The following is a 23,320-nucleotide window of genomic DNA, read 5'->3' on the forward strand; positions in this document are numbered from 1 at the left end:
GCGGTTCCTGGGGAAGCTGCTGCCCGTTTACTGCAGGCTGTGCTTCCTCTGCGACTGTCACGGCAGGGCTCTGGATGCCGCGAGGACGCTGCGGTCTAGACTGGCGGCGGCCGCCGAGTCCGGGGGATCGGCGGCGCCCCCGAGCCTCGCGTACGAGACCAGGGCCTTGGAGTACCTGACGGAAAACCTCTCCTCCGCTCCACCTCCCGAGTGGGACTGCGTGCGCCGTTCCCCTGACGTTTCGGCCGAAGTGAAAATCGCGAGCGAGCTGCTCTGGTCCCACTTGGTGCTGGTTTACGCCGGCAACCGCAGGCTGCTGCTCTTCAACGCGGAGCTGTTTTTCTCCAGGCCGCTACAGTCAACGGCCCTCTGCTCCAGCGAGCTCAGGGAGGCGCTGTTTTTGCACGGCAAGCATGGACCCTTCTCCCAGCGCAAAGGCCGCCTTCAGGCGCGAGGAGCGAGTATCGGCTCTGCGTGGCAGGGGCGAGACTGCCCCGTTCTTCCACCAGACCCGCGTGCACAGCGAGGGCCAAGATCCGACGGGGGGGGAGGAATGTTGCGAGAGACCCGAGTGTCTCGACTGTGCTGGCTCGCGGTTTTGTGGCTCCTGGACCAGCACCGATGCCACAGCGAACTTGGTTGGCTCAGTAGGCCCGTACCGTGCCGTCCCTAGCCCCGACGTGCTCGGGCGGGGCGGGGAGCCAGAGCCCGGGCGCCCTTCTCCGCAGGAGACGAACGACACCCTCAGGGCCGCCGGCAGCTGCGTGGTGGACCTGAACGGCTCCGTGCTCCTCCACGTGCTTCACGTGAACACGGTGGGCAACCGCAAGTTCAGCGCCGTGGTGTACTCGGAGAGCCTCAGCCGCTACGCCCTTCAGCAGTCCAACACAACGAAAACCAAGCTCGTGAGCAGGCTCCGCTTCGTCTCGGACAAGAAGAAGCTCAGCTCCCGACACGGCTACAAGAACACCCGCATCGAGTTCTCGTCCAACCCCAGCCGCAGCGCGAACTACACGTCCAACGCGAAGCACGCGCTGCAGCCCTACTTCAGGGGGCTGTTCGAGACCGTGTCCATGGCCCAGGGCACCTGCGTGGTCTCCGCTAAGCCCTTCGAGGTGAACAACGAAAACTTCACGAGCTACATGTACGGCGTGGCGAACCCCGCGAGCGTGGTGATTCGCATGAAAGACACCAAGAAGGACTTTCACACTCCCTTCTTCTTCTCCTCGGTAAACGTGACGGGCGAGGAGAACAGGCACCAACTTTTCTCCTCCATGTCCATCAATTCGCAGAGGGTGAAGAGCGCGGCCGAAGAACTCCCCCGGGCCCTGGCCTCCGTGGCCTCGCTCGTGGAGCTCCACGGCCACTTCAACAGACTTTGCTGCGAGCTGGCGCACGAGCGAGGTGGCACTCTCACGACCAGGGAAAAAGTCTGCCTGGTGTACCTCACGGAGATTTACTTTTTGCGAGTCAGGGACCGGAACCACCCCACGCGCTGGCCCGGCTACAGGGAGGCGCTGAGGGGCTCATTCGCGGGCCGCTACGGGAGCCGGCTGACGGCATTTCAGGACAGAGTCCTCTCGAACTACTACCAGAAAAACCCAGAGTTCGTCCACCTGGTCCCGTGGCTCCTGGACAACCCGAGCGTGCGGCACCGCGAGATGCTCTCGGCCCACGAAGCCTACCTGAGAGAGGAGGGAAAAGAGGCCGCTCGAGCAGAGCTGATAGCGGCCGTGGTCTGCCACTGCGAAAACGACCTGACCCGCCGCCCCCCGGAGGGCTTCCCTGACCTGCGGGACGTCGACTTCTCGCGACTCGGCTACAGTGAACTCACGCTGAGGCACGCACTGGACAGGTCCACCAAGGCCAGCGACGACGCTCGCCCAGGCGGTCGGGCTAAATGACCGGCGCGGTCCCCACGATAGCGAGCCCCCCCTACCATGACGACCGAAGTGAGCGGCGGCACCGAACTCGGGAGCCTCCCTCGAGCTTCCATCCTCAGGGTCTGGGAGATAGTGAACCGGCACTACGAATCCACCTTGAGCTCGCTCGAACGAGAGGACACCTCTCGTAGAGCCGCGGCTCGGGTCAGCTCGCTGGCGAAGGAGCTGCATGACCTGACCGCAGCCTGCACGGAGAGGCTCGAACGCGTGGAAGCTCGCGTCAAGGAACTCAAGGCCCTCGAGTTCGGCGGAGTTCGCAACGAGCGGCCCGACGGAGCGCGGGCCGGCGAGGCTCTCGGCGGAGAGTGGCACTTTGTCTACACGCGCCGAGGAGATGTGTTCGGATACATGAGGCTGATCCCCGAAACGCTCTCGCGGCTCCCCTCGGACGCGGACGACACGAGCCTCTGCGGCGGGCAGAGGGCCGAGTTCACGCTGCCGACACAGGTGGCGGCGGAGGCCCGTTGCGTCCCCACGGGCCGGTCCGGGAGCGCCCGAGGACGAGCGGAGTGCCCCCGCTGCGGCGAGTCTCTGGATCTCTCGGAGTTCTGGAGGCACGCGGTGTATGAGATCGCAGAGAGGGGAGCCAGGGTTCCTGCGCGCCGCACCCCCGTTCGTTCAGACGGACCGCGACCGAGGTGGACCTTGGAAGAGGGCGAAGGTTGGGACGAGCCCATTTACAGGCCCAGAGACCTGACGAGCACGTGCGAAATCGGCGAGTGCCTCTCCCAGCTGAACTTGAAACACTTTCTCTCGGACGATGACTTCTCCGGGGCCCTGGACCGCGCTTTCGAACTCTTGGCCCTGAGGTTGACATCTTAACGGAGACCACAAAGACGACACGGCTGTTGGCAAAAAAAAAAAGGTTGAAAGATTAAGAGAAGAATCGAAAGGAAGAAAAAAAAAAAGAAAAAGAAACGGTTGTGTGCACGCAGAAAGTTGTTGACAGCGAACACATCTGAATAAAAATGAAAGTTGTGAGATAACAAACACAGTGCTGTTTCATTGTTTTATTGCGTCAAGGTTTCATAAGCATACACAATGAAGTATGTTCAGGTGTTACAGTTCCACTGTGACCGTGAGGGCTTTGGGTTGCTCAAGGCCGGTTGATGTTCACGAAGCAGGTGCTCAACGGTCAATCGTGCCTGGTACGCGAACAGGAGGGCTTCGACTGTCAAAGCAGAGCCACCGGGGACAAAGGGTCGGAGAGGGGAAGCTTGGACGAAACATTTTGTATTTTCGAAAAAGGAAGACTTTTTCTGTCGGGAAATCTCAGAGTGGGGCAATGAGCTGTGAAAGAACAAAAACAAATAGTGGTTGAAAGCAGACGTGTGCAAACGAAAAGCAACGAGAGAACAAAACTGAAAGTTGTTTCATTGCCTCAATGTCTCAAGCCTTCAAAATAAAGTACGTTCAGGTGTGACAAAGACTTTTTTTTGTCCTTTTATTTGTTCGGAGGTTTCCGAGGTACTTTTCGCGAAGAAAGTGGTCAAAGGCAAACGCTTGCTAATAAAATTGTACGAGAGCTGTTTCATTTGTTTTCTATCGTCTCGAATTTCTGCGAAATGATATTCCGGCACAACAGTTTGACCGTGACCGTCGTCTGCCAGTAGGTGCAGCCCAGAGCGTGCAGATCCCGGCGCACGCAGAGAGCGAATCGAGATTCCGGACTCCCGAGGACGCTCCGATTTTGACCCGCTTATTTACAAGCCCAGAGACCTGTTGATTACCCGCGAAATCGACGAGAGCCGTTTCCACCGGCCACCATGTTCTCATACTCCTACAAGCCGAGCGCAGCCTTCGCCTCGGCTCCGCTCGGAGCCCGTCCCTCCGCCGCAACGCCCACAGTCAGCGGTGTGGCGAGACAGGCCGAGAAAGATCTCCGCTCGGAGAACGAGGGGGTCGGGCCTTCTCGGGCGGCTCCTGGGATCTACGAGACCCTCGCGAGCGATGAAGTGGTCACGCTCGACTGCCTGACTGGGGTGGTGCGATCTGAGCGGGGCTGCACGTTCGTGCAGTACACCCCGACGGAGGAGCACAAGCTGCGCGCCGGGCGGAAGAGCGTCCCAGTGGAACAGATCAACAGGTTCCTTAGGTCGTTAGGGGACAGCGGCGTGCCAGCTGAAACCTCCTTGATTTCGCTCTGCCCGCTGGAGCCGGGCCGCCGGAAGACCCTGTGGATAAGGGTAGCGCTGGAGGAAGTGCAAGAACTCAGCCTGGAAGCCCTGTGGATGCTCAAGGGCGAAGCGCGGCTTCACGCGGAGAGGACCAGCCTCGTCGTGTGGCTGGAGTCGAGCGCGCTGGGTTCCAGCTCGCTGAGCCCGACGGCCGAACGAACCCTGTGCCCCGCATCCGAAAGGGACGCGGAACGTCTCGCCGCTCTCGCCGAAGAGGGCCTCCTGAGCCCCTCTGAGAGAGGAGAACGGCGCGAAGAGGGCTCGAGTCGAGAGGCCGCCCGCGTCTCGACACAACGAGACGAGTCGGGGCCTGAACAGTCCGGTCTGAAGCGCGTGAGGGTCAGAACGGGAGAGGTTGGCGACTGCCCAACACACAGCCTACCCGAGAACTCGAGAGACGGCCAGCCGTGCAGGAGATCGAAAAGACAAATACGACGGCGGGTGCAGTCCTCCGGGGTAGGTTTCATCAGAAAAAGAATCAAAGCTACAAAGGCAGCCGAGAAAAGGGTCGAAGCGGAGTCGACATTTGCTCGATTCGGACGGGAGAACTCCACGATCTCTCCTGAAGAGACTTCATCGCCTCCTCCTCCTCCGCCTCAGCCTCCCGTTCGTCCTCACGATCCTGTTCCCCGTCACGGCACCGTCAAGGCCCCCACGCGCAAAGCGCAGGATCGGGCCGAAAGAGGGCTCGGGGCTTTGTCCCTCTCGTCTCGGCGAGTAGAAAGGCAGCCCCGGGCGCTTGGCGGAGAGTCTCCACCATGTTCGGTTCCCAGCTTCGGAGAGGCCCGAGAGACCAGTCTGTCGCCTTCCGGGGAGAGAGTCCGTGTCTCGTCGTCTCATCAACGCCCGGTGCCCACTGTGGTTTCGGCCGAAGCTTCTCGGGGCTGCGGGCTGATGTAGAGCGCGGACGGGTCGTGCGGAGCACCCGGGACCCGCTCTTCCGTCGTGACCTCTTCGCAGCTTTTCACGTCAGAGGGCCTGAGGCCGAGTTTGTTCGCCAACAGCAGGCCGTAGGCAGGCGGGTGCAGGGAATCCTTTGTGAGCATGATATCGCTCACAGAGAGGGACCCGTCTGGCTTTCTCCCCGACAGGCTGTCGGCGAACGTGGCACCGGACGTGTTGAGGAGAGCGACCAGGGCGCTGTGGAAGATGTGCACGGGGGATCCGGACTCCAGTTCTCTCACGCCGTCCCTGTGGTTGTACTGTATGGTGTTGTGTCTCCTGTTGAAGTGGCTGAATCCCGACAAGGCGCTACGCCAAAAATTTGTCCAAATGCTCAGAGTTTCCTCCAGGTGAGCAACGCTGACAGAGGACGGGTAGCTGCACACCAGCCTCACGTCCGAGCCGAGCTCGGTCACGGGATCCCGGTCTCCTTCGGCCCCGTCCTCCCGCTCGGCGAGTCGACGTTCCAGACGCCTGGACACGTTCTCCGCCATCCTCAGCAGCCCGGGATCCTCGCACTCGGACCTGAGCTTTTCCAGAGCCGCGCGAGGACGAGAGGTGACCTCGGTCAGAAATCCGCGCACCAGCAGGACCTCTTTGCCTTCGGATATCATGGAGGCCATCATCTTGCTGAGGCTGTGGGACACGCTGGCGGACTTGTGCTTGGACACCGAGGCGCACGCGCCCGACTGCAGCAAGGAGTCGGGCAGCTCGGCGTCGTTCAGCAGTCCCAGCATGTCCGTCTGTTGGTTGCAGGCGAGGGCTCGCGACAGGTTGTCCAACAAAGGTCTGTCGGTCGCGTTGCCTACCACCGAGATGCCAGCGTCCCGCTGCTCGGCCCTCGAGGAGAGCATCACGTCTGCCACGCGCGCCAGCGACGACCGATCGGCCCCCGCGCTGGTGTACACGTGCCTCGCCGCGGCCTCGTTCCGACCCCTGGTTATCCTGGCGAAAAGCGTCCTCCAGTTCTTGACGGTGTCGTGAGCCCTCTCTGCCAAGGAGGAAAAGGAAGGACCCGAAGCCGACCAGCTGCTGTCCCACACCGACGCTCGTCTGTAGAGGACCCCGTCCACCACCGTGGTGACGAGAGCGGTGCGCTTGTCGTAGAAGGCCAAGCACGAGGAGGCTCTGCACTCGGGCACCACCGGGCACCGTCCGTGTTCGAAGGTCTTCATCACACCCCATAGAGTCACCACAGACATCTTCAGCTCTGTCTCCTTCACGGGGTTCCGAACGAAAGCCTCGCGCTCTCCCCTCACCCAGTCCGCGATTATCTTACACACCACGGCCGCCGGCGCGCAGGGCACCGACGCCATCATCAGCAACTTGGCTGTCTCCGCCAGACTGTCCAAGGGAACTTCGAGCACGCGAGGAAGCGCCTCGTCGTGAGCCTCCTTCTCTTGGATCGCTTCAGCCGCGGCCCCGGGAGGGCTGAGGCCGTCCGGCGACACCACAAACAGGCGTCCGGCACTACGGGGCGGGGCCGCTTCGACATCTTTCCTGCATCGCTTGCTGGGGCGCGCGTCCGGCCCGCCGGAGCCCGAAACCATGTTGATCACGGCAGCTTTACCAGACAGGCCGAGGCCGAGGGATCTGATTTTCTTCCACGGCAGGAAAAGGCAAGGTGGTCACGTACATGTGGTCCATAAGACTGGGGAAGATCTCCGGCATCGGAAACGACCTGGCCAAAGCGCTGCTCGGCATGCACTACAGTACCCTGCTCACTCACGACGTGGTCAGGGACCACTACGACACCGTCTACTACTCCGGCTTGTCCTATCTGATGTTCAGGGGAGTGAGGTTCACGGGCTGCGGAGTTTCCCTGATGCAGCAAAAGTCAGCTCTGTACGCGCTGGGCACGCAGGTCCTGTGCAACCCAACGGCGAACAACACTCACCAGGTGTGCACCGTGAACCAGTACTGCGAGTCTGTGGTCATACCGGACACCCTGGAGTCGCCCGGGCTATACATCCCCAACCTGTACATGAAGGACGTGCGAGGGGGAGACGTGCACCTGGAGGGGCGCGGAGGGCCGTACGACATGGTGATCGCGGACGCCTTCAACGGCTTCTGCCCGGAGTCAGACAGCGCGTGCGGCTACCGCAGGCCGTACATCTTCACAACCGGCCGGTCCCAGAGCCTGCTGGGTCTGACGGGCGAGGTGCCCTTGGATCCGCTCATGCGCTCAGAGGCCTACACCTGCATGCCCACTCTGCTCAGGCCCTTCAGCTCTGCGCTAAGGCCGCGAGGCAGACGCAGAAACGACGGCGGAGAGGATAGCAACCACAGAGTCTTCTGCGAAGCCCTGCACGCGGCAGAGTTCGAAAAGAGCGTGCTGGATCATGTGGGGGACCTCTTCAAGGACACCACGGAGAGAGCCAACGGTAACAAGCGGGCCACGGACATCATGCAGCCCTCGCTCGGGGTGGCTTTCTGCGGTACTTACAGCATCGGGAAGACCTCGGACAGGAGGCTCATGAGCGCCTGCGAGCTGACGGGCGGCGAGCCCCTCGTCGACAGGCTCGCGCCCAGGATCAGCGGCACGGGCCTGTTCGCTTGCAACCCCATGCAGACCACCGCTCGGTTGATAGCTCCCATATTCAGCAGGATATTCGAGAGCCCCAACCATGGTCGCAGGCTGTTCTTGTGAGGGAGTCGAACGGACGAAACGTAAAACGGGCGAAGCGTGCGGGAGAAAGGAGAGAGTAGAGAAAGCAGGGAGGAAGGATGCCTCGGGTCAGGGGGCCCGGCTTAGCGCGCAAGGTGGCTCGCGGACTCTGGGCCTTTGCTGAATTGGTGCTTTTGTGCGGGGTCAATTTCTTCGTGACCCTGTACATGCACCCCGTTGACCGCGAGCGTGCCGTCGCCTTGATTAGGAAGAGGGAGGAGGCCGAAGTGGACGCCGCCATCAACACAGTGGCCAGGTCCATTACGGGCCTGGACGCGAACATAGAAATGATCAAGGGGATCATCGGCTCCGAGTCATGCGACAGGGCCGTGTCCGCCGAGTACGTGAACAAGCTGCGCTCGGCCGAGACTCAGAGGGACCAGCTCCGCTACATGCTCATGGCGCTCAGGGGCCGGATCGACGCTGTCAGGCTAGTGGGCGCGGTGGACACTCTGTCAGACAGCGTGGGGCTTCAACTCAACGCTTCGGCCAAGATAAACAGGACGGTGCTCGCCTTGAACGTCCACAGGGACCTCGACGACATGAGGGAACCAGTGTCTAAAATGACTGTGGAAGATGCCAGCGGGGCTTACGAAGACGGCCATCTTACTCAGAGGCACCCTCACTGGCTCGTGTGACCGCCCTTAAACTGGGTAGTCCCGCTACGGTTCTCTGATGGGGAACGCATATAAATTCATACCGGAAGGTCTGGGTTGTTGGGGTTTCAGGGCTTTTCTTTTCTTTTCTTTCTTCGTCTACCTGGCCTTTGTATAAAGTGTGTCTCTTTTTTGTTTTGTTTTCAAATGCAACAGTGTTTGACTGTCTGTGTGTGTTGATCTTGTAACAAATTCTGAATAAAATAAATTCTGAAAACACAACTGCTTGGCTCGTTTCCATATTCTGTTTGCCAAGAAATGTAGAGAGAAGATGTGAGACTACAGTAGGCGTACTTCAATCAACAGCAATATGATTTTATTCAAAGTACAAAAGGAAAATAAGTCTTACATTTCAAGAGGGTACAGTTCATGTGATTGGATTGCATGCTATGAAAAAAAATGCACGAGGTAGAAAGACAACTACGCAAGCCTTCGCTGTTTCAATGGCAGTCACAAGGAATAACATCTGCTTGTCGAAAGAAACCTCTGAGATAACTGTGGTAAAGAAAACAAATTGTAAAAGAGTAAAAGCAAAACACTTCGATGACAATTCCTATGCAATCATGTTCCACACACCTGTTTTTAAAAAAATATATATAATATAAAAAAAATGATGATGAAATAATGTGAACATTGTGAGCAAAAATGTTCATACGTAGACATTTTTGTCACCTTCGTAGCAAATGGGTCGGGTCAGCGTATTTCCAGTCTCCGAGTTACGGTGGCAGTCGCTGAACTCCTCTGCCACGTTCATGTATAGCGTCTGGGATTGGCAGCAAGACAGCGGCCTGTAGTCGAACAGAGCGGCCGCAGCTGCGTTTTTAGCCGAAAACACATCTGCGTCCAAGGCGAAGGGTCGTACCCTTTTGTGTACGTAGCTGGGATCCGCTTTCTCCATTCCGCTTCGGGCGGCAAGCTCAGCGATGGCTTGAACGATGGTGGGTCCATCGAGCGGCTTGCAGTCCAAGACCACGTGGATGTCCCTTTCAACGCGCCCGCCGCCTTCCCTCGAGCGGTACTGCACGGTGAACCACGTGCGCAGGAGGAAAATCATCCTCTTGAACTCGACCTCGGACACCGTCTCCCTCAAAGAACTGTCGATCAGTGGGAGGACTCTCATGCTCCCACCCTGGCACACTCTGGTGGTGCACCACGCTGCCAAGACGATCTGTTCCTTGAACACGAAACAGCACCAGTGAAAGTAATGCGTGCCCATGTCCACGTCGAACAGCCGCGGCAGGTGCACGTCGGGCCCGATGGCCGCCTGGGTGCTTTCGGGGCACCATTTCCCCACTAGCACGCGGTCCCAAAACCCCGGGATGTGAGGCATGCAAACGTATCTGTAGGCATCATACTCAGGCAAGAGCTTATTTTCCCAGTAGGTGAAAGACATGTCGTTTGCTGGATTCTTTATCAGGGTCTGGAACGCTGCGTAAAAAAAAAAAAAAGAGAGAGGGAAATCAGAGAGAGGAAAGTCAGACTCTTGAAGCTGTGCAAGGTCGAGGTGCTAGAGGGTGTGCCTCTTACCTCGCTGAAGTTCCTCGTCACTTGGCGACCCTTCGGCCAACATCCTTTCAACGCATTCCTCTTTTTCGTTCCTCGTCATGAAGCGGTCCCCACCTTCTCGCTCCAGATCCCAAGCTCCTACACCCTCCATCTCCGGCATGTCAGCCAGCGCGTTCGCCGTGGCGTTCACCGTTCCGTGCTCGGAGACGACCCAGTGCTTTCGGCAGCCTCCCTGCGCTCTGAAGCACAGCGTGCACAGGACGCATCCGCAGAGGCACTGCACGGGTCGATTGAGTTGCAGGAGATACCCGCAGCACACCGGCGCACGGTTGAAAACCCGTCTGCATGATGGGCAAGTGATGAGATCTTCGAGCGTGGATAGGGAGACGCCGGGGATGCCGTCCAAAGGGCGCGGCCCCGCGCTGCCCTCTGCGCTCCAGCACGCAAGCTCCTCTTCTGCGGGCGTCCTGGGCTCCCGTCGGTTGGACTCCACGGAGAGACAGAGCCCTGAAGACTCACTCTGCAGCGCGGCGCCGGGCTCGTCTTTCGGCGGCTCGACGTCAGGCTGCGAGCTCGGGCGTCCGTCCCCTCCATGGTCGAGATCTTCGTCACCCGTCTCGGGTGGCGGAAGTAGTGAGCCGGGAAGCTCAATCGTCTCCGCGCAAGTCGAAGCGACCCGAGGAGGAACTTGGTAACCGTTTGGGGGTTCCGCCGCGCGCGGCTCGATGCAATCGGGGTAGGTGATCAAGTTGATGTCGTCGTACGCTTTCGTGATGACGCTCTCGCACAGCATGGCGCTGGCTTCTTCCTCCAGCGTACCGTACTCCTCGTCCTCAGTCGAAGTCAAATAATATCTGGAGGGGTTTCTGTAACGCACCCACAGTGACACAAAAGACAACTTGTGAATATCACCTTCAAACCAGGCCTCCCAGGATCGACGGGGATACCCACGGCTGGCCACTGATGCTCCAGATGGCAGTGTGCAGCTCTTCGTCCATTCGCTTCGCGACCTCGACGCCTTCCTCGGACTCCGGGACGTCGATCTCCTCCGGGCGGAGCGAGCGTTCGCTCTCCGCGCCTCGGTCTTGCTCCGTGGCGTCCACCGGGCTAGGCGGAGGCGCCGGAGTGGGCTCGACGTTTTTTGCTTTCCCCAGGGCTTCGAGTCCAACGCAGATCGCGCCTCCCGGTACCGGCTGTCGCCCTCCATCCGCGAGGGCTTCGCGACATCCCGCGCTTTCAGCACCAGGACACAGAGGCTCGCCGCGAGCCTCTTCCGCCTCGTCTTCGGTTTCCTCCGGAGAGGCCGCCTCGTTTTCTACGCGCCCCCGACTCTTGTCGTCTTCGTCCGAGGAGGAGGCGCTGACATCAGATGGACTGCACGCGCGCTCTTTGGCCTCGTACTCGTCCGTGCGAATTTCGCCCTTCTCTTCTTCGCCCTCGCTGTGCTCGCCTTCGCTGGAGCTGTCTTCCTTTGTCGAACAACACCCTATTCTCCAAGGCCTGGTCGCGGTGTCTCGCTCCGTGCGACGGCCTCTACGCGAGGACGACGATTGGGGGTTCGCGCGGTCAAACTTGCAACCGGCGTGAGGCACAGCCCAGCGAACTGCCTTTCGCCTGCCGTCGTGAGCTTCGCCGACATCCGCGCCAAAGTGCGACGGTTCTTCACCAGTGGGCCCCTCTGGCTCGGTCCTCCTTTTCACGAGCCGAATCTCGGATTTAGTCCTGCGAGGGCTGAGGCTCGGGTCCCGCTTGCGCTTGATCCTCTCGCTCCGGTGATATTTGCCGTCTCCTTTTCGCACGCAACCGCCCGCAGGGTTTGCCCTTCTGCGACGCCCAGAGGCTCGCGGTCGAGACGGACGAATCCGAGGGCCCGCTCGCGTCCGCTTCCTCGGTAACGATCGCGGACCCCATCCCTCTGGTCGCGGCGGGAGATCTCGCCCTCGGCCCACTCGGGCGTCCAGTCGAAGTGCTTTCTTTCTCTCCTTCTCTTCTCCGTTTCGTGCCTTCTCCTTTGCTGCAGGTTGCGCAGGGGAGAAGGCGTAGTGTATCTGCGTTGGCCCCCGCAGATCCTTCTTTGTTCGGGCCTGGCCTTCCTCTGCATCTTTTCGTTCTCGTATCCAGCCGAAATCGCCCTCATTGCACCGCGGGCTTCGTTAGAACAGAGAGACGAGTTCCACCCAGATGCCAAGGGGCGAATCTCTCTAGTGTTCCTGTACGAACGAACGCTGGGGTGTGAGCTCAGTCCTCTGTGAGCAAACTTGGCAGCACTTATATAGCCCCTCCTCGACAGTCTCGAAATCTCTGCAACAGAAGAAACTCTCACCTTCCTCACTTTCATGCCAAAACAAAACTCATCACTGAGTCTGACCTTACCTCAGAGTGCAAGAACTCCGCTCGCAGCAAGACGTCTCTGGGTCGGACGAGATCCGTCAGAGTCAGGCCGATGTTTACAGCGTCTGACCGATGCGAACAGCGTCCGTCCGACAGCCACTCGCCTCCTCCGACCAGGCTTAAAAACGGCCGAGTGCAGTTCATAGAATACGACCGATGCTCGCAGTCACTGTCCTCCCTCCTCGACCTTCCCGCGAAGCTCAAAAAGTCAGACCGGCATCTCGCACGCCAAGCATCCACGGTGGCATCAATCCGCTGTTAATCGGAGCAGCCCAGACATTCGAAACACAAAAAGTTCTGGGCTCAGAAAAGAAAACTGGTAGGCTCAGGGGAAGGTAGAGAATGTTTGGGAGCAATAGGAAAACAGGAGAGGCAGGGAGTAAGACATGAAGGTGGAGACTTGGGAGGAGCAGTGCTCAGGGGAAGGTGGATAATGTTTGGGACCAATAGGAAAAAAGGAGAGGCAGGGAGTAAAACATGAAGGTGGAGACTTGGGAGGAGCAGTGGAAGCCCATGCTCTATGAAGGTGGGGGGAGAAAAAGAGAGCAGAGGTGTTGGTGACCATAAAATTACTTCTGATCAGCGCAACTGCTTGTGCACGCAGAGGTGTTTTTTTTTTTGTTTTGTTTTGTCAATTCACCCTTGCAGAAGCCAGGCTTACAAACCTCTCTCTTTCCCACTCCGGAGATCGGCACGAATAAAGCACAGGGTGCACTGCCGTGAACGTGTGAACACATTTTTTGGGGAGTTTTTTTGACAAAGAAAATGTATAGTGTATTTTCTCAGAGATGAAGTGCAAGCTGTGTTCGGTGACAAAACACTTCAAAGCAACTAGAGCATTTTTGAACGAGCTCCTTTATTTCGCACTCAAACGCACAGTGTCCATCTCAGAGAGCACCGAGCTTTTCAAACAGTTTCACGACAAGATACATCTGCTTCTATCCAAAGGATGGTGCACATGCAACACAGACAAAATGAAAAAAAAAAAATACACATTCGATCCAACTACACAAACTACAGCATCTTAGTCCTCCTCAGCTTTGCGGATCTGGGGATCGCAGGCCCTGCTCCGCCTCCCCCTCCGCAGTACACCAAGTAGATGATCCCAGCAGAAAGCGCTCCGCACCAGGTCGTGAGAAGGCCCATCGAAATCCACAAAGCCGAGCTGCTGGCGAACCCCGACAGCCAGCCTCCCAAAGAGACTCTCCCGGCCACGATCTCGTTGTACTTTGCGTCAAAATCAGTCAGGTCTCTGGTGATGTTGTTCAGGTTTTGACGCACGGACAACAGGTTCGACGTCGTGTTCACGGCTTGCAGCAGCTCCATTTCAGGAGTCCCGGGCAGACTGTCTTTCAGCAGGTCCGCGAACGACACCGGCCCGTCCGATATGTGCGGCCTGGAGAAAGGCTTCAGCGGGGGGGATTCGATCTCGACCGTGACCGACCCCTCCATCCAAGTTACCTTCTTGTCGCGGTAGCAGATGTTTCTGTGGCACTCTCCGCACACGGTCTTGCATTCCGAGGGGTCCTCGACGCACCTCCTGTACCTTTCGTGAAGCTCGGGCCTCCTGCAGTACTTTCCGTGGCACTCGGAGGGCTCGTAGAACCGTCCGTCTATGAGCCAGACATCGTAGTCGGGCCAACAGGGAACGCCATCGGTGCTGATTTTGGGCATGGGTATGATCCCTCGGACCACGGCGCGCTCCACGGTGTTCGGCAACGAGTGCACGATGAACAGCTTTCGATTTCTGTACAGGGCCGCGCCCACGGTCGGGAACTCGGACAGACCCGGGTGGTCGCGCATCACGGTCATGCCGCTGGGGCAGCTCCCCGAGCGCTTGGAGGCGATTTGCCTCAGACAGTTTTCCACCCCCCTGGCCATGAACTTGGTGTGCATGGCCGCCTGCGTCATCTGATGGGTCACGCTTTGCATCTGAGCGTACCACATCTGGTAGCTGGCCATCACGGAGAACTTGACGTTGGTGTCTCGCAGGGCTGCCTCGGTGTTGCGCTTCATGGAGTCCCTGAGGAGTCCAAAGTTCTTGTTGGCGATCTCGGTGTTGCGCTTCATCTTCCTCTCCTGTTCGTCTATCCTCCCGTCTATCAGGGCCACGTTGGCGTCGAGCCGGTTGCTCACCTCCACCAGTTGCCCAGCGACATTCGTGAACGCGTTCTTCACGGAGTCCATCTGGACCTCCAAGCGATCCACTCTCTCGGACACGTGCAATGCCAGACCCAGGGCAGCGCCTCCGAGCAACGAGCCCAGGAACCTCTTGTGCCTCGTGCGGCGTCGCTCGGGCCCGTCGAGCGCCGGGAAGGGTGCATTGTCGGGAAGGGCGTACGCAGAGGCCTTGCGCTCCTGCGCGGCCAACTCCTCCAGACCCTCTCTCATCAGGTCTCCGGCCCTGCGGGCATCGTCTGTGATCTCGTGCGCCGAATCGCACAGCTTGCCGTAGTCTCTCCGGCAGCCGTCGTCACCTCCGCAGACCGAGATCAGGCAGGGCTTGAGGGCGCTCACGTCGTAGTTCACGCAGCTCACGTTCAGGTTGATGTAGTCCAGGCCCGGGGTGAAGTTGGACACGAAGTGAATGGCTTCCGCCGGTTTCACGATCACCCCGCGATCGTGCTCCACCACCGGCCTGTCCAACGCGTAGCTGTCGTCCACGGAGACTAGATTCAGGCCCTGGCTGCTCTCTCCCGTGTTGTGCGCGGTGCACACCCTGCTCACGGGCGGAGCGTACTCGACGAACCTTTTCGCGTCCAGGATCCCCACAGTGTAGTGATTGGGATCGGTCGTGGGCACCATGGTGTTGATGTTTATCGCTACCTGCGGAGGCCTGCCCGACGACTCGACCCGCTTGTCCGGTTCCCCGGGGGTGCACGACTCCATGGCGTACAAGTTCCCCACGTAGATCCTGTCGTAGCTGCTCGAGTACATCTCCCTGTGGGGCTCCTTGAACACCCCGAGCGCTCCGTGGACGGCCACGAGGCCGGGGCACACCAGAGTGTGGCTCAGACCCACGTTGTACCGAGGATCCAGGGAGCTCTTGGAACCCGACGCCGGATCTTTGTACGCGCTCTCCGGGACGGTGATCACGATGTCGCCCAGCTCGTCGAGCTCGGGCAGTCTTTTGTTCGTAGAGGGCAGCGGCGGCGGCGTGCGGAGCTCGGCGGACCTCGCGAACCTGGAGGGCTTCCAGCCGGACGCAGGCGTCGCGGCTCCGGCCTTCGCGGTGGATATGCCCGCCGCCATCTGCTGCCTCTTCCAGTCCCTCAGCCTGTGCACGGCCGAGGCGATTCCCAGTATTGCGGGCATGTCAGAACGCACGCCACGCTTGAAGTCAGAGTCCACGGGGGCTATCAAGAACTGGTTCACGCCGAAGGCCACGGCCACGAGTTCGGGAAACCGCTTCAGGGTCTCGAAAGACGTCGAAGACACGGTCACGTTCACCATCACTCCCCTGGCCCAGACCGTGGTGCTGGAGCCCGAGCAGCACTTGGTGTTGAGGTCTTCTTCGCACCTGAGCGCGGTGTTGGTCTCCAGGTCCGCTAAAGGCAGACCGCCCTCCACCTCCCACCTGCCCGCGCCCTCAGGGGCGCTGAGCTTCAGTCCTCCGGTGAGGGATAGGGTGAAAACGATCTTGTTTGCTCGGACTCCTGTCCTGAGCAGAGTCATGAGGTAGGGGACGACGGCGTAGCGCTCGTCGTCGCCGCCGCCAGTCCTCTGTCCGCTCGGGCTCACCCACGCGTTCTGGCAGTGCCTGGGATCCTTCGCGTCAGCGCGGCCCCGCGGCGTCACGAACGCTTCGAACTCGGCCAGGTCCAAGAAGTCAGTGCTCGCCAGCAGCCCACGTGAAGGAGGCAGGCCGATGAAACAACTTGCGGACGCCTCGTCTGTGCAGGGCGGACGCGGCAAGCTTCGCGACTCTGCCGAACTGACGCCTCTCCCAGTTCGACTTGGAGCAGTTCGTCAGCCCCCACCGGCTGGCGTCCAAGAGCAAAGCCGTGGACGAGACCGAGGCGCTGACCCTCGCCAGGGTTTCGGCCACGGACCCCAGGACCGCGGGGAACTATTTTCGGTCCGGGGACACGGGGACCACGCACTCGTCGAACGGGACCTTTGCCACGACGTGGCCGGCTTGCGCCACCGTGGCGAACAGGGCCGCGTCTAGAGCTACGGCTAAGTAGCCTCCGGCCGAGGAGTACAGAGCGCGCTCCACCGAGATGACAGTTGCGTCACACATGGAGGGTGCGACAAAGTCTCTGATCTCTTCGGGCGTCGGCGAGTAATCCGGGCCGCGGGCGGCCAAGTCGTCGACGCCGGAGATCTCGCACATGGCCAACGGAGCGGAGGCCAGGCCGTCCCAGTTGGTCAGACCTGGCCTCGCGTGCTCCGAGCTGCTCACGCAGAACGTGTTGCCGTTGGATTCGAAACAGTTGTCTCCCAGCTGCTGGTGGCAGGCGCCCATCGCCTCTGCGTCCCCCAGGCCGACGTACACCAGCACGCAGGCGTAGGCCGAGTTGCGGATGGCCAGGACGTCGTCCGAGTCAGGCCACCGCCTGCTGGCCTCGGGCGCGCGCAGCGTTCTCTTCATGAGCTTGTAGGCCGCGCACTGAGCTCCCGGGTCGCATTCGGCCGACGAGTTCGCCCCGAAGTAATAGTCTCTGTTGCGAGGGCTGGCGTGCAGCATCGCCGATATCCTGTTCAGCGGCGCGTGCGCGACCACCCGCTCGGAGCACCCGAACCCCCCCGGGACCGGGACGCACGAGGACCTGTCGAGCTTCTTCACGTAGGCTCCCAGCATCACGCCTTCCGTCTGGTACCTGGTCAAGTCGGGAGAGCGTCCGCGCGTGTCTCTCCACAGGGCGCCGATACTTCCCGGGCAATAATGCGTGCACTGGTCCCGTTCACCCTCCTGGGAGCCGATCCTGCGCAAGGCGAAGCCTCCCTGGCTGGTGCCCATGCACCAGCCGGTGTGAGCGCCACATTTCGTCACGGAGATCCACGCGTAAGGAGCATACCCGTAAGGTTCGTAGTCCGCGGGCGCTTGGGTTCGGGCTCGGCAAAGAAGCCAGACGGCAAGCGTGGCGACGAGCGCGAGCATGTCACCACCCTTCCGAGGCGGTCGATCGTCGACCGGCTCGAGAAGGTGCGCGCTAATACTCGACGCCTCCCCCCCCCCCCCTGGTAGGAGTCGGGAAGCCCGGCCTCGCTCTTCACAGGAGAGGGTGAGAGGGGTCGCCGTTACCCTTGTCCGCATCTGTCTGCTTGCGCTTCATGAGCGACTGACACGTGGCGGCCAAGCCTATGAACTGCTTCACCGCGTCGTTGTGAACCTTGGCCACGGCCTGGTCAGGGACCAGGAAAAGTCTACCCATGTGGGTGCGCACGCGGTTCATGACGCGAACGGACGCCTGGCTCACCAGGGAGTACGAGCCCGAGATCAGGTCCAGGGTCATGCTGCGCAGCACCCCGGCGACGTTCTCGTCGTCTCTTGCGCAGTGGGCCAAGTGAAGGTTGATCTGCTTCCTTGTGAAAGCGTGATGGCACGACTTCAAGTAGGGAGCCACCTCCTGCGGTTCGAGCACTCCGATGGAGTCGAGGGTGTTTCTGTCCAACCTCTCGCACAGGAGGCACTTGGAGCGCTCCTTTTCGTAACAGAGACTCCTGATCGAGGGGTGCTCCCCACCGCTTATGTTCATGTGAAGCATGGGATACTGTTTTCTGAGAAACTGATCCGCTTCGCTGACGCTGCGCATCTCGCCCTCCGTCAATTCAGAGGCCCCGGCCTCGGGAAACATCTGAAAGATGGCCTCGGAGGCCATGCTCGACAAGTAGCCCGGCGAGTCGTGGGACGCTTCGTTCTCGGCGCTCGACAACGACGACGGCGGGCCGTCCGGGTACCGCCCGAGTCTGCCAGCGGCCTCGCGGCCTCGATTACTAACCGCGGAGGCCCTCCGTCCCCCGAGCGGTACCCTGGTCCTTTCCCCCTCGCCTTCCGCTCCGCGACGCGTCGACCGGCATGGACGGCCCGAGGCTTCACCGCGTGAAGACGGGCGGGGCCCGAGCTCAGAGTCCATCGTTCGCGAGCCGTGAGGAGCCCGGTGCTCCATCCAGAGGAGTCTGGGGGGTGATGGAGAGCGACAGGTCGACCGTGCGCTCTTTTCCTCCACGAACCCGTGGTTCTGGGGTATCCCGGCGCACAGGCGATGCGTGTTCCGCACAAGCTCGGAGCGCTCGATAGCCGTGATAGACCGCGCGAGGTGTAAATGGTGCAAACCGTCCCGCGGGGAGGTGCCGCGTTTCGACCAAGACGAGTTCGAGCGGATCAGGACGAGGTCTTACTTGCGCGGGACATTCGGCTTGTCGCCAGCCGAAGCCGGTCGTCTTTCGGAGCTGCTGGCGGAGCTTGCACTTTCGGCCGAGGGGAAGGGCGCCTGTCCGTTCGCGGGCACCCCGCCTTACTGCACGGGGAGAGATGCCGAGCGGGGACTGCCGAGGATCCCCCTACGTCCCCCGGACGGGACCACTGTTCTGCCTTAAGGGCCAGAGCGTGTACGTGAAGATGACCGAGGCGGACGAGAAGAGGGCCGTGCTGAGCGAGAGCGACATGACGCTGGCGGGCTACGCCGATAGCGGCGAGTGCGAGGGCGAGGAGCTGCGCTCTGACCCGTCCGTCTTCGTGCCGATCTTCTGCAAAGAGTGCTACGGGACAGGGACACGGGATTACGAGGAGGCTCTGCGGGACATTCTCGCTCGCGGGACAGACTCGTTCATCGTGGGCGTCTGCAGCGTGTATGGCGCGGCCCCCGACGAGATTTACCCCGAATCGAGGGCCGAGTTCTCGGTGGAGAACGCGTTGTCATTCTCGGGGGCCTGCCACCCGCAGCCCGGCAAGGCCGTGTTCCTGCACGACGCGGAAAGAGACATCGGCTGTGTAAAGTGCTACTGGCACGTTCACAGCAGGTCAGCGGACAAGACCTTCCTGTTTTGCTGCGTGGCCTGCGACAGCACAGAGTACACCGCCAGGTTGCTCTCGGAGCTAAGGAAAAACGAGACGCTGAGCACGGCCTTCAGCTTGGGAACAGTGGGAGACAACTCCGTCGGGCCCGTCGTCGAGGAGTGCAGCCTGGTCTCGGTGCCCATGCGACCAGCCTGCTTCTGCGTGGCGCTCACGGACAAGGACCTCGTGTCTCGGACCATGACGAGGATGGGCTTTTGCTCGGTGAAGGACAAAGCCCTCGAAGCCGGGCTGCGCCCGGACCAGGGGGGCAGCCCGCGGGAGCCGGAGGGGACCGGACACCCCGGACTCCGGGAGGGCGAGAGCTCGGAAGACGGGATCGAGGCCGTGAGGCGGCTCGCGATCAAGCAGGCGGACGAGTTGCGAGCGCTCGAGGACGTCCTGAAAGCGATCAAGGTACAGAACGGGGTTCTCGCGCAAAGGTTGAAATGTATCCTGGTCGACGACATCTGCGTTTGCGGCTGAAAACGGAATAAAAAAAAAAAACAAGCAACGACAACAACTAGTCCGCGATCGGACGACAGAGAAACTCGAGCGCTCGCAAAGGCTCTCTGCAGGTGGGCGCGTGCGGGGCGTTGGGCGCTTTCAGGACGATCAGAGCCGCGGCGAGCACCTCCAGTAGCACAGGACCCTCTTCTACGTGAACTCTGAGCAGCCTGACCGTAAGCATGTTGAGATTCTCCTCCGAGAGCACCCCGAATGTCCGCGAGAACCACGGGCACCACTTGGTCACGATGTAAGATCTCAAATCGCACCGGGACTCCGCTCGAGGGGGCTCCGGCTTCTCCACCGAGCCGTCCTCTCCTCTCGTTCGGTGGTTCTTCACGCGAGCCGCGACCCGGCTCGGCCGTCGAGCGACGGACTTTGGTGAAGCGAGGAGTATCAGCTCTTCCAGCGTGAGTTCGTGCCACATGGTTCGAGCGAAAGGTCGGTCGCGACGACCGTAAAGAAGAGGAGATTTCTGGCTAGGCCGAGGGCTCAGGCCGAGTAGTTCATCTCCACGCGTTTGCGGTAGGCCACTAGCCTCTCGTCGTAGAAACCCACCCGGCCGACAGACTCTGCGAAGTTGCAGTTTGTCATCTGCAGCTTTTCTCTCCGAGTGACTCTGCTGAGCGCCACGTACACCGATGGTTTTATAGGGGACATGGAAAAGTTTCGCGGCGGGTGGTACAGCACCTCTCCGCTTATCGTACAGCCCTGACAGTCGTAGGTGTTCATGGCCAGCATGCAGGCCAACGGGTGCGTGGTCACCGTCCAGTTTTCGCAGTGCCACTTGGAAGGTCCCACTTTGTAAAGACGACCGGTCCTGTCTCCTCTCACGTAGAACTCGTAAGCCTGGGTCTCTTTCCGGAACGCCATCCCGCTGATCAGGCCTTCCACTTCGAGCGCCGAAACCGGGTCCCCGGCGAGGTTGGCCGCCGGCGAAAGGGCTTTACGAGGCACCGGTCCGTCCTCTACGGGCTGTATGCCGTTGTGGTCCATGTGCCAAAGCATCCTGACCTTGCAACCGACCCAGAGCTCGGGGTTCCTGAGGTAGTCCCTTTCGCATGGGCGCTGGCCGCCCTTGAAAAACACCCTGGGCATCGCAAATAGTTTGGGTAAAGCCTGAGTCGCCTGCTGAAGGACGTTGTACCACTGGGCGGGTCCCTTGCTCGATGATCCGTGCTTGGTCACGCTCAGGAACACCTCCGCCTTTCGTGTTGCCCTGGCAGCGTAAGCCTTCGTGTAGGCAGCGAGCTGTTGGTCCTGGTGGAAGATGCGAGTCTTGTGAGGCTCGTGCTCGGGGTCCATCGCCTGTCTCTCGCTGACGAGCAGCTGACTCCTGAAAATGGTCCGGGACTGCTGCGTCACCGTGTTGAACTGGAGGTAGGAGAGTGTCTCGGCGTAGCCCGGGTCGTCGAACTGCCGCCTGTTGACAAAGAGCGGGGTGGAGCAGCACAGCAGCGTTTCCATGCGACCGGTCTCCCAGAGGAGCGGGCCCGAACCGGCCGGCTGCAACTGGGACACGCTGCCCGCCAGGACTATCAGAGGACCCGCGTCCGGACCGTAGAACAGGGCGAGTATTCTGAGCATCCTCTCCAGAAGCCTGGCCGTCATGAGCCCGTACTCGTCCACGACCAGCACGTTCGTGCCCAAGAACGGAGGCGCGTCCGCCAAGGCGCTGCGGCCTCTCAGCCGAGCGAAGATCCTGCTGCAGGCGGAGCAGCTTTCTGGCCTCGGCAGCTCGCAGGAGTGTTTGTCGACGGCCCGCTCGACCTTCGACCGGCGGAACGCCCGGAAGGCGAGGATCGCACCCAGGTAGCATCTCCTGTAGCGCTCGACAAAGGCGTCCGCTTCGAGCGAATCGTCCAACAGATCCTTTTTGAGACCCATCATCTTGTGGAACGTTTGCACCTTGTCCAGATGACCGGACTCCATCAGCGTTCCTGCCGCCTTGTTGGTCATGGCGCTCACTGCGACGCTGATCCTGAGGGCTTTCAGCTTTTTCTCCAGCAGACCGATCGCGTACGATTTCCCGCAGCCCGCGTCTCCGCTCAGCAAAGCCACTTTCAGGCGATCGCCTCGAAACATGTGCAACTTCACCATGCGTCGAACCCACTCCTCCTGGCAGTATCCCGAAAGGGAGAGCAAAGCCCGAGCCGCGGGGTCCTCGTCGGCGACGCGCGGTTCCTCTCTGGCGCGCTTGCGGGCACCGGGCGCGCCAAATCCCTCGGCCGGAGAGACGTCGACCCCTGGCTCGTCCATCTCTCTATGCGGGGGCTGCGCAGTGCGACCGTCAGAGAAACGGCTCGATCTGCACCCGCTTCGCGAGGAGCGAGCTTCGCTCTGGGCGGTGCGGAGCGGCAACCCGAAGCTGCTCGGCTCGATCGAACCTCGAGGTCCTCGAGCCTCCGTTCCCGCCACTTAGTTCTCCCGGGTCTCTCTGTCTGCGTTTGATGAAGGCAGACAGAAAACGGTCAATGTTCAAGGAGTCTCGGGCGCCGAGGGATCCGTCCTCCTCCGGTTGCTTTGGAGAAAAGCTCGCAAGACGGGGGCTTTCTATGCCTTCCAGGACGGACCTGAGTACGCCGTTCCTCGCGCGGTTCGAACCCCTGTGGCGATCGCTGTGTTCCTCAGGCAGCCCCGCGTCGACCGGGATCGTGACGGCGCCCAGAGACTCGCGAGCCTGCGCGGCTCTGCCGCGAACACAGAGAAAAGACTCGGATGCCCTGGCGACCGTTTCTCTGAACAGCGTCACGCTCGAGGAGTACAGGATCTGGCTCAGTTTCACGGCCACGGCGGTGACGCCGCCCTTCCCCGTGCTGTTGAGCACGGTCAACAGCCCGGCCAGCAGCTCGACGAAGGGAGCCTGCGCCCCGTACTCGAACAGGAGCCAGGCGAAGTCTTCCGTGTCCACCTTGTCCGTGCACCTGTAGCCGTTGGCGTAGACGCGGGGCCTCGCGAAGCCAAAGTGTTTCGCGTACCATTCCGGCTCTTTCTGAGAGAGCGCGATGTTGACGTTTTCCAGCAGTATGCTGAACCCCGCCGATCGCCTCTCGCCCATCCTCATCTCGAACAGTTTCTGCAACACCCCGACCGGCGTCACGGACTCCCCGGGTCTGAACATGCGATCTTCGGGCAGAGACACCGCCAAGAAATGCCTGCCGACCCAGTCCAGGTGAGGATGAGAGCGAGGCGATTCGCTTTTACCCGCCTCGCCTTCCGCGCTCCGGGCGGCTTTCTCCCTCAGCTCGACCTCGAGGGCTTTGCGGTCTTCCAAAGCGCGGTGCAGAGCTTGTTTGGCCTCCTCGAGATCCCTCCTGCAAACCTCCAGCTCGTAGGCCATGCGGACGACAGCCTCCTCGCCCGAGCGCCCCGCTCGCGCGAGGTTTCCGCTCGAATCTCGAACGCCTGACCGCAGGTCGACACTTTCATGGAGCGCTCCTCTATCCCGCTCCCTTTCCGTTCTGTCCAGAGCGCCCTTCAGCTCTGCGATCTCGCGTCTCATCGAAGCGATCATGTTCATGTGAGAACAC

At 60.7% G+C, this 23,320-nt stretch overlaps 1 protein-coding gene across 1 annotated transcript; it reads right to left on the minus strand.

Moving 5' to 3' along the window:
- Window positions 1-8,680: 8,680 nt before the first annotated feature.
- Window positions 8,681-11,327, minus strand: LOC144990036 (uncharacterized). Its single transcript, XM_078942493.1, has 2 exons — window positions 9,914-11,327; window positions 8,681-9,814 (listed from the first exon to the last, which is right to left on the minus strand). Exons 1-2 carry the CDS (start codon window positions 11,097-11,099, stop codon window positions 9,036-9,038), a joined length of 1,965 nt encoding a protein of 654 aa, XP_078798619.1. The 5' UTR covers window positions 11,100-11,327; the 3' UTR covers window positions 8,681-9,035.
- Between the last annotated feature and the right edge of the window lie 11,993 nt (window positions 11,328-23,320).

The sequence above is a fragment of the Oryzias latipes genome, chromosome 2, assembly GCF_053564925.1.
Source record: "Oryzias latipes strain Hd-rR chromosome 2, Olatipes_Hd-rR_3.1".
NCBI classification, from domain to species: Eukaryota; Metazoa; Chordata; class Actinopteri; order Beloniformes; family Adrianichthyidae; genus Oryzias; species Oryzias latipes.

What these genes read in the sequence shown, in the direction of transcription:
- LOC144990036 (XM_078942493.1), bottom strand. Translation starts at nt 11,099, where the DNA reads ATGGAGGGCGACAGCCGGTACCGGGAGGCGCGATCTGCGTTGGACTCG. An exon ending in TGACGAGGAACTTCAGCGAG is followed by an intron (nt 9,815 to 9,913) that starts GTAAGAGGCACA and finishes TTTTTTACGCAG; the next exon opens with CGTTCCAGACCCTGATAAAG.